At 31.0% G+C, this 13,276-nt stretch overlaps 2 protein-coding genes across 4 annotated transcripts in view; one reads left to right on the top strand and one right to left on the bottom strand.

The window, feature by feature from the left end:
• Positions 1-844, bottom strand: part of LOC17894250 (agamous-like MADS-box protein AGL29) — a 3,055-nt gene extending 2,211 nt beyond the window's left edge. The window contains 1 exon segment of the mRNA XM_006300911.2: positions 803-844. Within this exon segment, the coding sequence (XP_006300973.2) occupies positions 803-844 (42 nt within the window).
• Positions 845-6,343: 5,499 nt separating this feature from the next.
• Positions 6,344-10,928, top strand: LOC17894138 (sugar transporter ERD6-like 5). Of its 3 annotated transcripts, none has more exons than XR_002835036.1 (18): positions 6,344-6,520; positions 6,621-6,683; positions 7,467-7,556; positions 7,654-7,713; positions 7,796-7,861; positions 8,284-8,349; positions 8,496-8,571; positions 8,655-8,719; positions 8,856-8,948; positions 9,045-9,125; positions 9,205-9,289; positions 9,375-9,418; positions 9,486-9,548; positions 9,704-9,763; positions 10,123-10,176; positions 10,284-10,343; positions 10,539-10,631; positions 10,719-10,816. XR_002835036.1 is itself a non-coding variant. In XM_006301820.2 (18 exons), exons 1-18 carry the CDS (start codon positions 6,380-6,382, stop codon positions 10,829-10,831), a joined length of 1,395 nt encoding a protein of 464 aa, XP_006301882.1. In that variant the 5' UTR covers positions 6,344-6,379; the 3' UTR covers positions 10,832-10,928. The 3 variants fall into 3 exon arrangements, 2 of the variants coding, with proteins under 2 accessions (XP_006301882.1, XP_023643487.1); XM_006301820.2 differs by having other exon boundaries at positions 10,517-10,631; positions 10,719-10,928; XM_023787719.1 differs by lacking the exon at positions 10,719-10,816 and having other exon boundaries at positions 10,539-10,655.
• The last annotated feature ends 2,348 nt before the right edge of the window (positions 10,929-13,276 follow it).

The following is a 13,276-nucleotide window of genomic DNA, read 5'->3' as shown; positions in this document are numbered from 1 at the left end:
CATCAGGAGGGTATCAGTCGACATCAGATGTGTTGATGTGGAGGTCGACACTAGGTTGGATTAGGAGATATTTTGTTCTTGTTATGTATGGTCTGATTTTATTGTTGTTTGATTGAGTGTTGTTTTTTCTAATTTGCTTGTGTGTATAGGTATTACATGAGGGTCATCTTTCTAACTATTTGTGATAATACTCACGCATATCTTTATGTTATAGTGCAGGCGAAGAAAGCGTAATCGTGGAATCGTGGCATGAAGATGAGGTTGATCTATGATCGAATTGGTGTTTTTAATGTTTTTTTTTCTTTTGGAAGTTGGATTAGAAGCATGTTAAGAATGATGGTATTTGTATTGCTTGTAGAATTATTGGTTTAATGGTTATTTGGTTTATATCCAAAATTGGTTTGATTGATGGTTTGGTTAATTTATTTTTGCTTGTTGCTGTTAGTATACTTGATAATAGCTAGTTAATAAATATGAGATTATTAGTTAACGAGTAAAAAATAGAATAGGTTGTCGTTTTAACTATTGTTACAGATTTGGGACATGGGCAACAAAGATAAGTGAATGGTAGACAACAAAATTACAAGTGCGAAATATAGTGGACAATGTATAATTATGTTTTGAGCTACTGATACACAAGAAATCAGATGAAAATGTCAAAATATATGTTGTTTAATTTGGTACATAATAAAATATTTTGATAGACACTGAGCCTCCTAAAGTCTAAAATTCATAACCACTAGATTTTGATATATGTATCATAGACAAGAAAAGGTAAATGAGTGGTAGACAACAAAATTACATTTGCAAAAGCATGAACTTGAATGAGATAGGTAACCCTCATTTTATTCTAAGTTTGATTTATTTATGTTTTTCAGTATGTTTCTCAAATAACATTTAAAATGAAATATTATTTTTGTTTTATTGGATTGGATGATTTAGAAAACATTAACGATGCATAAAATAAAAAGAAAAGACAATACAACAACACATCATCACAACAATACAACAAATGATATATTAAGGAGGTATAAATCATAAATCATATGTTTTTGTGACTAAAAGATTAGGTTATTTATATACACAAAATAAGGGTGGTGCTAATTAGATCGCATTAAAATAGTCAGTTCTTATATTTTTGGAATTCATTAATTCTTATATTAATGTTTTGCAATTTTGAACTTTTGGTGGTCAAGATTTAACACAAGATATAAAAAACTTAACACTCACACCAAAAAGAGAGAAATAAATTGTTTGAACGTTGAACAAAATATGATAAACTTAACATTCATATCAAAAGAAATTAATTCAAAATTTTATGTCAATTACTATATTAAGAGTTTATGTCATTATTGAAATCATTCAAAATAAGAAATCAACTATCATTATAGGATCTAATCATTTGTAATAATTTATTTTATTTATTACACAAACTATTGAGATGGTTTAACTCTAAAATACTGTTTTGAAAGAAAAAAATTTATGTTAAACTAAATAAAATAATTCTAATTTTTAATTAAAAAAAATATTATCGCATTTTAAATCACGAACTTTCATGTTTTTGTCATTTAAATCATGAACTTTCTATGTGGACATTCAAAACATGAACATTATGTTGACTTGGTTTTTAAAACATCATCTTTCGTTGAATAAGCCGAAATGAACATCATATCCAAAATTATGTTAACATAGAATGTAATAAACATTTAGCCATCACTAATCGATCTCTATTAGTAAGAGACGTCGTCGTTTAAAACTACAACAAAATCCTTAAATGAGAAATTAAGGATTTAATTTTTGGATTATGGCGTTAGAATCACGATTTTGAGATATTGTTTTAACATTAAACGACGCCGTTTGTCACTAACAAATATGATTAACAGTGGCTAGCGTTTCTATTATTTGATTTTGAGGATATGATCTTTTAAAAACTAAGTTAACGAAAAGTTTATGTTTGAATGGCCAAAATTTGAAAGACATTTTTCCCGTAAATATAATGTGTTTCTGGAATTAAAAAATACTTTTTTGAAGAGGAAAAAAACATCTAATCCTAATAAATAATGTGTAATAAGAAAAATATCGTGTTAAATAGAGAGCTATTTTTTATCTCTTTTAATTCAAAGAAATAAATGATGGATGTTTTAAAAAAATATTGAGATTCAACAAAATTCAGAGATTGATCTTGTGAAATTCAGTTAAGTCAAAAGAAATATATTCTGCAATTAGTAGGAGAGAGAGAGAGACATGATCAATATGCATTGGTCGGCAAAAACCAGTGCAATATTGTCACGAATGGTGATGGAGAAAGGAGTGCTTCAGAGCCAGCTCGTAAATTCTACATTTTGCAAGCTAAGCTTGGAATCTCCTGAACCTTGTGTGATCTAAAGCTGGAGTGATTCCAATCTTGTATTATGAAGGCAACAAAATGGGAGACCCTTGCTGTAATGCCCCTCTTCGGGGCCTAATATTTCAGAAAGAAAGCACGAGGAATGGCTATTGAAGGAAAATCAATCAATGCAAAGGTGAACTGATTTTTAGAGCTGACCCAAAGTTTTTTTTATGAATAAAAAGCTTTTGATCGAAGAAAAATTGAAGATTAACTGAGGAAATCCAATTTGGTATGACGTTGAAGTTTTTAGTCGATAGAGCATCAAGTAAGGATGTGACCATGAAGTTTTTATCTTACGCGTCAGTTACCAGATAGAAAGGAAGCTGTACCATGCGTATGGATAAGAGCAGAAGTGGATAAAGATGAATGGCCAGATAAGCTCAATTGATCCTATTCGCCACGTCTCGTCGACAGCAGCCGGATAAGTGTCCGGACGTGTGTTGCGACGCCGTGATGCTTATCCCCCACCTCGTGCTTCCACCACCTCCCTAGCCTAACTTTAAATACGCCTCCCCATTCATATTTTCCCTCAACAAACTAAACCTTTCTGTAGAAAGTTAAGCCAGATCGTCGGATATCGAGTCAAGTTGTCGGGAGTCGAGAGTCGAGTTAACCGGGTAGTTGGTAAGAGTTTTCTAGCCTTAGTTTTATTTTATTATTTGAATAGCTTTATTGCGTATGAGAAAGTTTGGTTGGATCGGGGCTAACGTAGGCAGTCGAGGGTAGTCGAAATCTGTTCGGCTAAGTCTGAGGTAAGTTCATGTTATGTGTGTTGCTCGGTTGATGAAAGAACGCATGTAAACTAGCTTGTTTTTTAATTGTCGGATGCGAACTCAAAATGAATAGGGATTTACTTATGTAGAACTATTCATTTATTTTTTATAGTTAGAACTAATGGAGGTTGGTAGTAGAAAACCTAGAATATTTTCTAGGTATTGCTATGTTGTTTGCGTGTGGTTGTTGCATGAATTATGCTGGTGCATAATAGTGTAGTAGCGTAATTTATGCTTCCCCGAGAGTTTGTACAGTTGGTAATCCCTTATAACAAATGGTACGAAGACAAGGAGATGACAGGTGCACAACCTATAGCTGAGTGCTGCATGACAATGTAGCTTGAATTTTCACCACAATTTGGAACCCGGAACAAGTGATGTTATATACATTTTTAGCCTTTGTAGTTACTTGTATAGGCGTTCACACATGATGGGAAGGGAAGGTTGATACGTAGGCCCCTAGGTGGAATGGTTGAATAATGTTTGCAAGCACGTTTAGTTTATTGTTTGTGTATACTTGTTGAAGTGTACATTGTTTGTTGATTGCATTGCTTGATTACGTGTTGCTTTTTATTTTGGGATGGGATTAATTACATATTTAGGGTGAACCCAAACTTTCTGAGCGATTAGCACTCATCCCTTACACCCTTTTGAAGGTAACCTTTAGTGGGGAGACCTTAGGGGAAGCAAAGAAGGTCAGGCCAACCGGTGTAGATTCCCTTGAATTTGTAAGATATAGTCTAATATTGATCTATTAGTCTAATATTGTAACGTATGTGTTCAGTTTTGGGTGGTGTCAATCGACACCAAAGTGAGTATTGGTTGACACCATCAATATCATGGTTAGGCGGTTAAGCTTAAATAGTCGATTTACCTCGATTTGATTAAGAAAACCCCTAACTATTTTCTTAAAATCTCAAGACATCATTCTCTTTTTCATTACTGATGTTTTGTCAATCTTGGAGAGGCAGATAAAGAGTATTTGGCTTGTTGAGAATTCCATAAAGCAAAGGAGAGGCTTGGAGAAGGGATTAAAGGAGCAGAAAGGGTGGTTGTTTCAAGAAAGGGGAGGGGAGATCTGTGAATGTTGGTGCGAGGGTGGGTGTTGTTTTATTGTGTTCTTGTAGTTTCTCCATTCTTATCAATCCAAATAATAGGTGAGTGCGTGACCATCACTGATCTAAGTTTGATATACTTTCTTATGCTTGTTTTGATTCTGTAGATGTATTTAGTTACTGTTGTGTTGATTTTTGTGTGCTCTTTGTATTGTGTTATGTTTGGTTGGTGGCTAGGATTTGTTCATGGTCGTATATGGTGCAAGGATTCGTTGTCAGGATTGGTAAGAGGAGATTCTATTGCATCTGAGGAGGCGATGTAGATAGACACCATAAGTGTATCAGTCGACATCACAGGTGTTGATGTGGAGGTCGACACTAGGCTCGACTAGGACTTGTTTAGTTCTTGTTATACATGGTCTGATGTTTTTGTTGTTTGATTTAGTGTTGGTATGTTTAATTCACTTGTGTGTATAGCTAGTAAATGGAGGGACCGTCTCACTGAGTATTTGTGATAATAATCACGCATATCTTTATGTTGTAGTGCATGTAAAGAAATCATAATCGTGGAATCGTGGAATGAAGAGGAGGATGATCTAGATTCGAATTGGTGTTTATTCTATCTTATTTTTTATGTTGGAAGCTGGATTAGAAGCTTAGAATATTGGAATATGTATTGCTTGTTGAATTATTTGTTTAATGGTTAATTGGTTTATATCTAAAAGTGGTTTGATTGATAGTTTAGTTAATTTATTTTCGCTTGTTGCTGTTAGTTCAATTGATAATAGCTAGTTAATAAATATGAGATTATTAGTTAATGAATTAAAAATACAGAATTGGTCGCGTCGTTTTAACTATTGTGGTCAACTGTCTTGAACCCTATTCTCAAACTCGTGTTGGATTAGAACCGCTCTTTCAAGATATTATCCTTATCACATTTTTTGAATGTTCTTCGACTTGGACTTTCCGGGTGTACTTCAATAACGGACTTTGACGTTCCATAATATATAATACTAGAATTTACCCCGTGGTACACCACGGGTACATAATTTAATATATTTGTTTGGTTGGTCATTTTCGTAATTGGTTTATATAGTCTAGTTTTATACCTGTTTATTTCATTTAATTTTACATAAATAAAAGAATTTGTATTATAAGTAGATTCATAGATATATGTGGTCAACCCGCTGTACACCGCAGAATAATTTTGTTGTAAAAAAATTATATTTTAACTTAACCCGTAAAAATATTTTATTATAGAAAATCCATAAGAAAAATATAATCCTATTTATGTGAACTCAAATCCGTCCAATCATATTTATGTACAATATTATTATATTTCAAAACATTTAGAGTTAAAATATTAATAATACTTTAAATTAAATGTTATAATATTAGGGCATTAGTAAGAGTTTCTATAATATTTTAAACCTTTCTAAGAAATTAAATTTATAATATTTTGAAACTTTTTAAAATTTATTTTTCTTAAATATATAACTTGATTAAACAGAATAATTGTTTTAATTTGGATGCCTAAGAAACCAAATTTCATGCTCATTTGTAGTTGGAAACATATTAGTCATATTTTATAATGCTTTTGAACTCTTATATAAACATTTTCCCTTTATCAATTGAGTTATATACGTCCGTTTTCAAAAATTTAAATTGTAAAATGTGTGAAAAAAATTTGTATTTTTATTAGAAATATTTTTCATGCAATAATATAAATGGAAAATAAATAAGATTATATAAATATATTGGAGATAGATTCAAGTTATTAAAGAGATATTTTAGGAAATTTTTTTGTTGTAATAAATATTTGTTTCCAATTTTGAGATTTACTTTTAATTTAATTAGAAAAATTACTTTAAGTTTTGTTATTTATTCAAATGCTCAGGGTTTGATATGCAAATATCACAAAATAAAATATTATAACCCAAAATAGATTTTAGTACAAAATGTATTTCAAAAATATTAAGATAGATAGTTGGTTCGCAAGATACACATTCGCTTTCCACTATATCTCCAATATTATTTTTGCTAAAATCTTAAAAAATAACAACTCGACGACAAAGAGACAAAAAAAAATATATCCTTATCCCCTCTCTATATATGCTCTCCAACAACTCTACTTTGTCATATTACTCACTAAGAAAGAGAAAATGAGAGAAGAAATTGATGAAGCTGATCTTGCTCCTGAAACTTCTCTTATTAACAAAGGGAACCAAGAATCACCAACAACAACTACTCTCTTGTTCACCACTTTGGTAGCTGTATCTGGTTCTTTCGTTTTTGGCTCAGCTGTGAGTTTCAAAATTATTGTTCTTTTCTCTGTTATAAACTTATGTGTCGGCAAAGTCTTTGATTCTTTATTTACAAATTCATTTTTGATAAATTTGGCAGATAGGATACTCATCACCAGTTCAGTCTGATTTAACCAAAGACTTGAATCTCTCTGTCGCAGAGGTAAACTTTTTATTTATTTAACCAAAGACTTGAATCTCTCTGTGTATTAGTTTATTCATCTAAGCATAGTGTATATATATGTACTAGAAGATAATGGATGAGTGGAGGATGAAATTTAAAGATATATACCTCACTATATTTTTAGTATACTCAAGGACAATATGAATATGTACTACTATTCAAGGAAAATATGTACAAAACAAAATTAAAATATTGACTTTTGTCCGGCTAATAATTGAGACCTCTATTTTCAGTTAAAGGTTTTGTTCTTGTGTGTTTCTTTTTGCCTACAAACACTAATTCATGTATTTATTAGATTTTTAAACAGTTTAATTTTAAAAATGTGTTTCATTTTTTCATTTTTTTTGGCCTAAATGCTTTTAAATATAAAGTTTTTATACACGTGAATCACAAAAAAAATATATAAAATTATCATCAAGTTTTAGATGTTTTCTTAATATGCGTGAAAAATCTAAAAAAAATTATCAAGTATGAACGGAATGAGTAAATGTTACTAATTTCTAAAAGCTATATTTATACCGAAATTAAAAAAATGAAACAGAGAGTCTTATTTTTCATTATATTATATTATTTAATTTTGAATGTATCATATAGAAAAAGAGAAAAAAAATATTATATATTATTTAAAACATACTACCTTCCTTCCTAACAAAATGATTTTGTAGGATTTTTTTCTTTTTGGGTTTGTTTGTGTTTTTTAGCAGTTCGAATAAATGCTATAAGACCATATCTCATGTATAAATGATTTTGATATAAATGCAGTACTCGCTCTTTGGGTCAATTCTAACAATTGGAGCAATGATCGGTGCAGCTATGAGTGGAAGAATAGCCGATTTGATAGGCAGACGAGCAGTAAAAATCTCTTCTTCTTTAATTTTCAATGACAATGAAATTTTTTTACTTTTTGAGTTAAAATAGTAAAATAATAATTTGTGTGTGTATGATTTAGACAATGGGTTTCTCAGAGATGTTTTGCATTCTTGGCTGGCTAGCTATCTACCTTTCTAAGGTTAATCATCTCTATACTTTTCATCATATATTTTTTTTTCAAGTCTTCAAAATATAATTTGTGGTTTTGTAAATTTTTAAAGGTTGCGATTTGGCTTGACGTTGGGAGATTCTTGGTTGGTTATGGAATGGGTGTTCTTTCGTTTGTGGTAAGATCTTTAAAACTCTAGCTAGTAGCTTGAATCTTGAGAGAGGTTTTGGTTGTTTGATAGGTTTAATTATAAGTAAACTAATTTGATGTTTATTCCACATATAATATGTTCTCGTCTTTTATATTATTTTCTCATCGAAAATTTTGATTGTTAAAGTTGTTTGGCCAAGTGAAATAAACATATTTTTCGTATTTTCGACATCAATTTACAACGATCATATATTATATTAGCGTTTTTCATCTTTTTCTTATAACAAAACTATGATGGTTTTTATAATTTTGGACTGTTTGGTAGTCCCAAAAATACGATATTTCATAGTAGTTGTATCATGTATGGTACCCTGACTTATAATTGGAATAATTATTTGATTTCTTTATAGCGCGAAATTAATTAATCTGTTTTTCTCGATCGATGATCAGGTTCCAGTATACATAGCTGAAATCACTCCTAAGGAGCTTCGAGGTGGGTTTACAACTGTTCATCAGGTAAAAATATATTATACAGTAGTTAATATATATTTCTATTTCAAATATCAAATCAAATTTTACAAAATATTACATAAAGATAATTATTTTAAAACATTTTTCTAAGATGTAAATAAACCATTTACAATTTCTTTGTAAGTTTGCAGTTAATGATATGTTTGGGCGTCTCGGTGACATATCTCTTGGGCTCTTTTATTGGTTGGAGAATTTTGGCTTTGATTGGTAACAATTTCTTACAAATTTTATCTTTGATAAAAAAAAAATCTTAAAACACGTTAACCATTTTTTATTTGTGTTTTTGATAGGAATGGTACCATGCGTTATACAAATGATGGGACTATTTATCGTCCCAGAATCTCCTAGATGGTTGGTATGTTATCCGCTAAATGTATTACAATCAAAATAGCTATAATATAAGTAACTATTAACATATTAAGATCTAACAAATTATATATGCTTAATTTTGCGAAAACTCGGAAATGGTAATTGTTAACAAACATTCACAGGCAAAAGTTGGCAGATGGGAAGAATTTGAGATAGCATTGCAAAGATTACGAGGCGAATCCTCAGATATTTCATATGAGTCTAGAGAGATCAAAGTAAAATACAACATTCTATTTCTTGTACTCACAATTTAGTTTGCTACAAGGTTGCATAGAAATGTTTATATGTCTTATATTATTTACGTTTTCTAGGATTATACGCGAAGGCTTACGCATTTATCAGAAGGTAGTATCGTAGATTTGTTCCAGCGACGATATGCCAAATCTCTATTTGTAAGTTCTAACTTATGAAAATTTTCCATAACGAGTTATCTTCATTAGTCGATATTGATGAAATGCCAAGTGAGTTTAGGTAGGAGTTGGTCTAATGGTACTGCAACAATTTGGAGGGGTTAATGGAATTGCATTCTATGCGAGCTCTATTTTCGAATCTGCTGGTACATTTCACATAATATTATATTTTTGTGCACATATATGTTAGAAATTCAAATTTGAACTCATCATCTCAATTTTGTTTTGTAGGGTTTTTTTCCAAAATTGGGATGATTGCAATGGTTGCCGTACAAGTAAGTTTGTGTGTTGAAACATATACAAATACTTAACGATGAAACTAAGATGTGTTTTTTTTTCTAGATACCAATGACAACTATAGGTGTCTTGTTGATGGATAAATCAGGAAGACGACCACTACTATTAGTAAGAATTTATGGGTTTAAAATTTATTTTTTTGCTATTCGAAGTTATATAAAAAGATGATCAATAAATTAGTGATATGAAATAATAATTCAGTTTATTATTCTATAAATTGGTAATGAAAATACATATTAAAGTTTTTTTATTCATCTCTTCAGGTTTCTGCTACCGGAACATGTATTGGATGTTTCCTCGTCGGCTTATCATTTTCTTTACAGGTTCTCTCTTTATTTATATATTTTCATATTAAATTTTTGTATATCTGTATTCTATATTTACAAGAAAAAGATGATGTACATGTGCTATATTAATTGTGGAAATATATATACTGATTTGTTACACACATTCCTTTTATTTTGGTATAAAACATGTTATACTGATCTATTATTTATAGAACTATAAAATTCTTTTCTTATTTAACAAAAAAATAAATATTATTGTCTTCTTATATATATTCAAAAGATTTTTAAACTCTATGGATATAACTAGTGTTTACATCCTTAAATGTATTTGTTTTTCAATATTAATAAAAAATATTTTTTACTAACTTTGATAATTATATGTATTCAAATTGTAGCTTGTTAGCCTATTGAGTGGAGAAACATCATATATAGCACTCACTGGCGTTTTGGTAAGATTTATACCAAGAAACTTCATTTTGGTTTCATCATCCATATAAAAGTATAAATCATAGGATATATTCATGATTGATTTAATAATTTTACATTTACACTTCAGATGTACACTGGATCATTTTCGCTAGGGATGGGTGGGATCCCTTGGGTTATTATGTCAGAGGTAAGTAAACTTATAAATTAAAATGCTTTGGTTTAATATATAATCTTATTCAATTACATTTCAGATTTTTTAATATAGTGTCTTTAGTATCTAAGCATTTGTAAAATTAAATTGATGGAGAGAAATTCAAAAACAAAATTGATAAAAATATTAACTATTTTTTTGGGGTAAAGATATTTCCAATATATATAAAAGGATCAGCCGGAAGCTTGGTGACTGTTGTTAGCTGGGTTGGATCATGGATCATATCATTTACATTTAACTTTCTAATGAATTGGAGTCCATCAGGTATAGATTATGTTTAAACTTCACTATAAATTTTTCATTTAGGTTTGTGTCTTTAACTAATTGTGAAACAAACTTTTCAATTGACAGGAACATTTTATGTTTTCGCGATAGTTTGTGGAGTTACAGTTATTTTTGTAGCGAAATTTGTACCTGAAACCAAAGGTCGAACACTTGAAGAAATTCAATCTTCGATTGGTTAGGTGTGAATCTAATGTTTAGATAGTTGATTACAAGGACATCAATTCCTAACAAACATTAATGTTCAAATATAAGATTTTACATTTTTAGGTTTTACTTTATGATTTTGCTATATTACATGATAGATGTTGAAATTAAATTTTGTTACATATAGATATTTTTGAATTATTATTTTTCTTTTGATATTTTTGAATTATTATTTTATTTTATTTTTAAAATTTTGTATTTAGTATATTTTTGAACGTGTCTTTGTTGGATTATTAGTGTGCGTCATTGAATTATAATTTTTATAGAATGTGGATGTCTTTGATAAAAATCATAGATTGTACATAAATGAATTATTCTTAAAGATTGTGATAGATTTTTTTGTTGATTAGATTTGATTAGTTTTCTATAGTCTTGAAAATTGTTTAATACATCAACAATCATTATTTCTTTTGTTTAAATTGAACTACAGAAAGTTTTCATGAATTTTTTAAATTATGAATCTTAGAACCCCTTATTTCTGAAGATTTTAAATGACTATTTACAAATCAATAACTAATACAACTTAACTTTAAAAGAGTTTAATTAAATCATGATTGAATAACAAATGATTCTATATTACATTTGAAGTCATTAAAACTTTATATAATTCACAAACCAATACCACTCTTAATTTTTACATTGTTAATTTTTCCGATTTTATGATCTGGTACTTTTCTTAATTATTTTCTTCAGGTATTAATTTTTTTTTTTTGTTATTTGTGGGTGGTGGCGAGTAGATTAATTTATTTTTTAAAATTTTGTTGACCATATTAAATTAAAGCCCTTTAAGGCTAATACCTTTTGTTTGCGTTTGTTATTATTGTTGCTGACAATTGTTCTCCGCCACAAACTCCGTTTATCACCGGTTCACCATCCCTAAGATTTCCTTACGGATCCAACCCCGTTAGACACTTACAAAAATTTAATAAATGTAACCAATTCTAAAAATTTACAATTAAATATAACTTTAGAGGTTACAATTAAATATAAAAATTCCTAAAAATTTACAATTAAATCTAGGTAAAGTGTAAAGAAATAATCGATTGAGGCCCAGATCAAGAGAACCCAGACACGAGAGTGGATATGGAAGTATTTGTCGCGTCTCCAAAACCCGAGACGGTCGATAAGAAACGTGAGAGAGAGGACACAGAGGGGGAAGAGTACGTGTAACGCCCGTGTCTGGAAATCCGGGTGGTGTCGATCGACACTGTGGTTGGGTGTCGATCGACACTAGTAATTTTGGTTTGACGGTTTAAGTTTTAAATCGTCGGTTCAATGGAGGCTTGGTTTGGGTTGGTTAACCCTAGGTCGTGTTTAAAAGAGGGAAGGTCATGTGTTGTCTCTTCCCAGCCGCTTTTTAACACTTCCAGAGAGAGAAAAAGGTTCTAGAGCTTCTGAGGGTTTTTGTGAGTCTTTGGTGGTGCTTGGTGGTGTTCTTGGTGGTTTAAGGCTAGTAGAGGCTAGATCCGTGTTGTGTGGTGTTAGAGGAGGCAGATCCTTCCTTGTTCTTCTTTGTTTCGTTGCTGTTCTTCTTGTTTAAAGAGGTGAGTGCGTGACTATGGCTTATCTAAGCGTTAAGATTACATGATTTGGGTTTATGTGACTTGTGAATTGAATCCTTTGTGTTTGTGATGTTTTCTGGTGTTTGTGCGGCCTTATGTGATTGTTATTGGGTTGTGTCGTCGTGGGAGGTGATGTGTGGGTGCTATAGGGATTCTTTGGTGGCTAAGATCGTCGTTGGATGCGTTTCAGGGGGTGGGTGTCGACCGACACCAGGAGGGTGTCGATCGTCACCATTCGATTGGTCGAAGTGCAGTTTGGTGGTGTCGATCGACACCAGCTTTTGGTGTCGACCGACACCTGTTTTTGGTAGTGTCGACCGACACCAGTTTGGTGGTGTCGACCGACACCAGTTTCTGTGAGCGATAGTTGTGCTTTTGATTGCCTGTTTTGGCTGTTTGTGACATTGTTGTTGTATGGATGTGATCTTAAGTGCTTGTGTGTATAGCCAGTGGATGGGAGGATCGCTTCACTGAGTATTTGTGATAATACTCACGCATATCATTGTGTTTGTGGTGCAGGTAAAGTGTGATCTGTGGAATCATGGCGAGGAGAGGAGGATGATCTAGGGTCTCGGGTGTTATGTTTATGAATATGTTAATTGTTGTTGGAACCTGGTTTAGAGGCATGCTAGGTTGCTGGTGTAAATTGTGGTTATTGAATGATTGATTAATTAATATTATGATTAATTAATGTTGGTTTAACATGTTTCCGCTGTGCATGATGATTTATTGTTGGGTTAATTCGGTTAGGTTAATTAGTAGGTATGGGACTATTAATTAATGAATTAAAAAAAAAACGGGTCGGGTCTTTTCAATTTGGTATCAGAGCATTTACGGTTCTAGTGCGGGAGTAAATTG

Source organism: Capsella rubella, unplaced genomic scaffold, assembly GCF_000375325.1.
Source record: "Capsella rubella cultivar Monte Gargano unplaced genomic scaffold, Caprub1_0 scaffold_2, whole genome shotgun sequence".
NCBI lineage: Eukaryota > Viridiplantae > Streptophyta > Magnoliopsida > Brassicales > Brassicaceae > Capsella > Capsella rubella.
Note: the sequence above shows the minus strand (reverse complement) of the source record. Positions and strands in the feature narration are given on the sequence as shown.

Bases quoted from the DNA above. Each gene is read 5' to 3' on its own strand.
- LOC17894138 (XM_006301820.2), top strand. From the start codon at position 6,380: ATGAGAGAAGAAATTGATGAAGCTGATCTTGCTCCTGAAACTTCTCTT. The intron at 7,557-7,653 runs GTAAAAATCTCT...TGTATGATTTAG, and splicing joins ATTTGATAGGCAGACGAGCA to ACAATGGGTTTCTCAGAGAT. The intron at 8,350-8,495 runs GTAAAAATATAT...GTAAGTTTGCAG, and splicing joins GGTTTACAACTGTTCATCAG to TTAATGATATGTTTGGGCGT.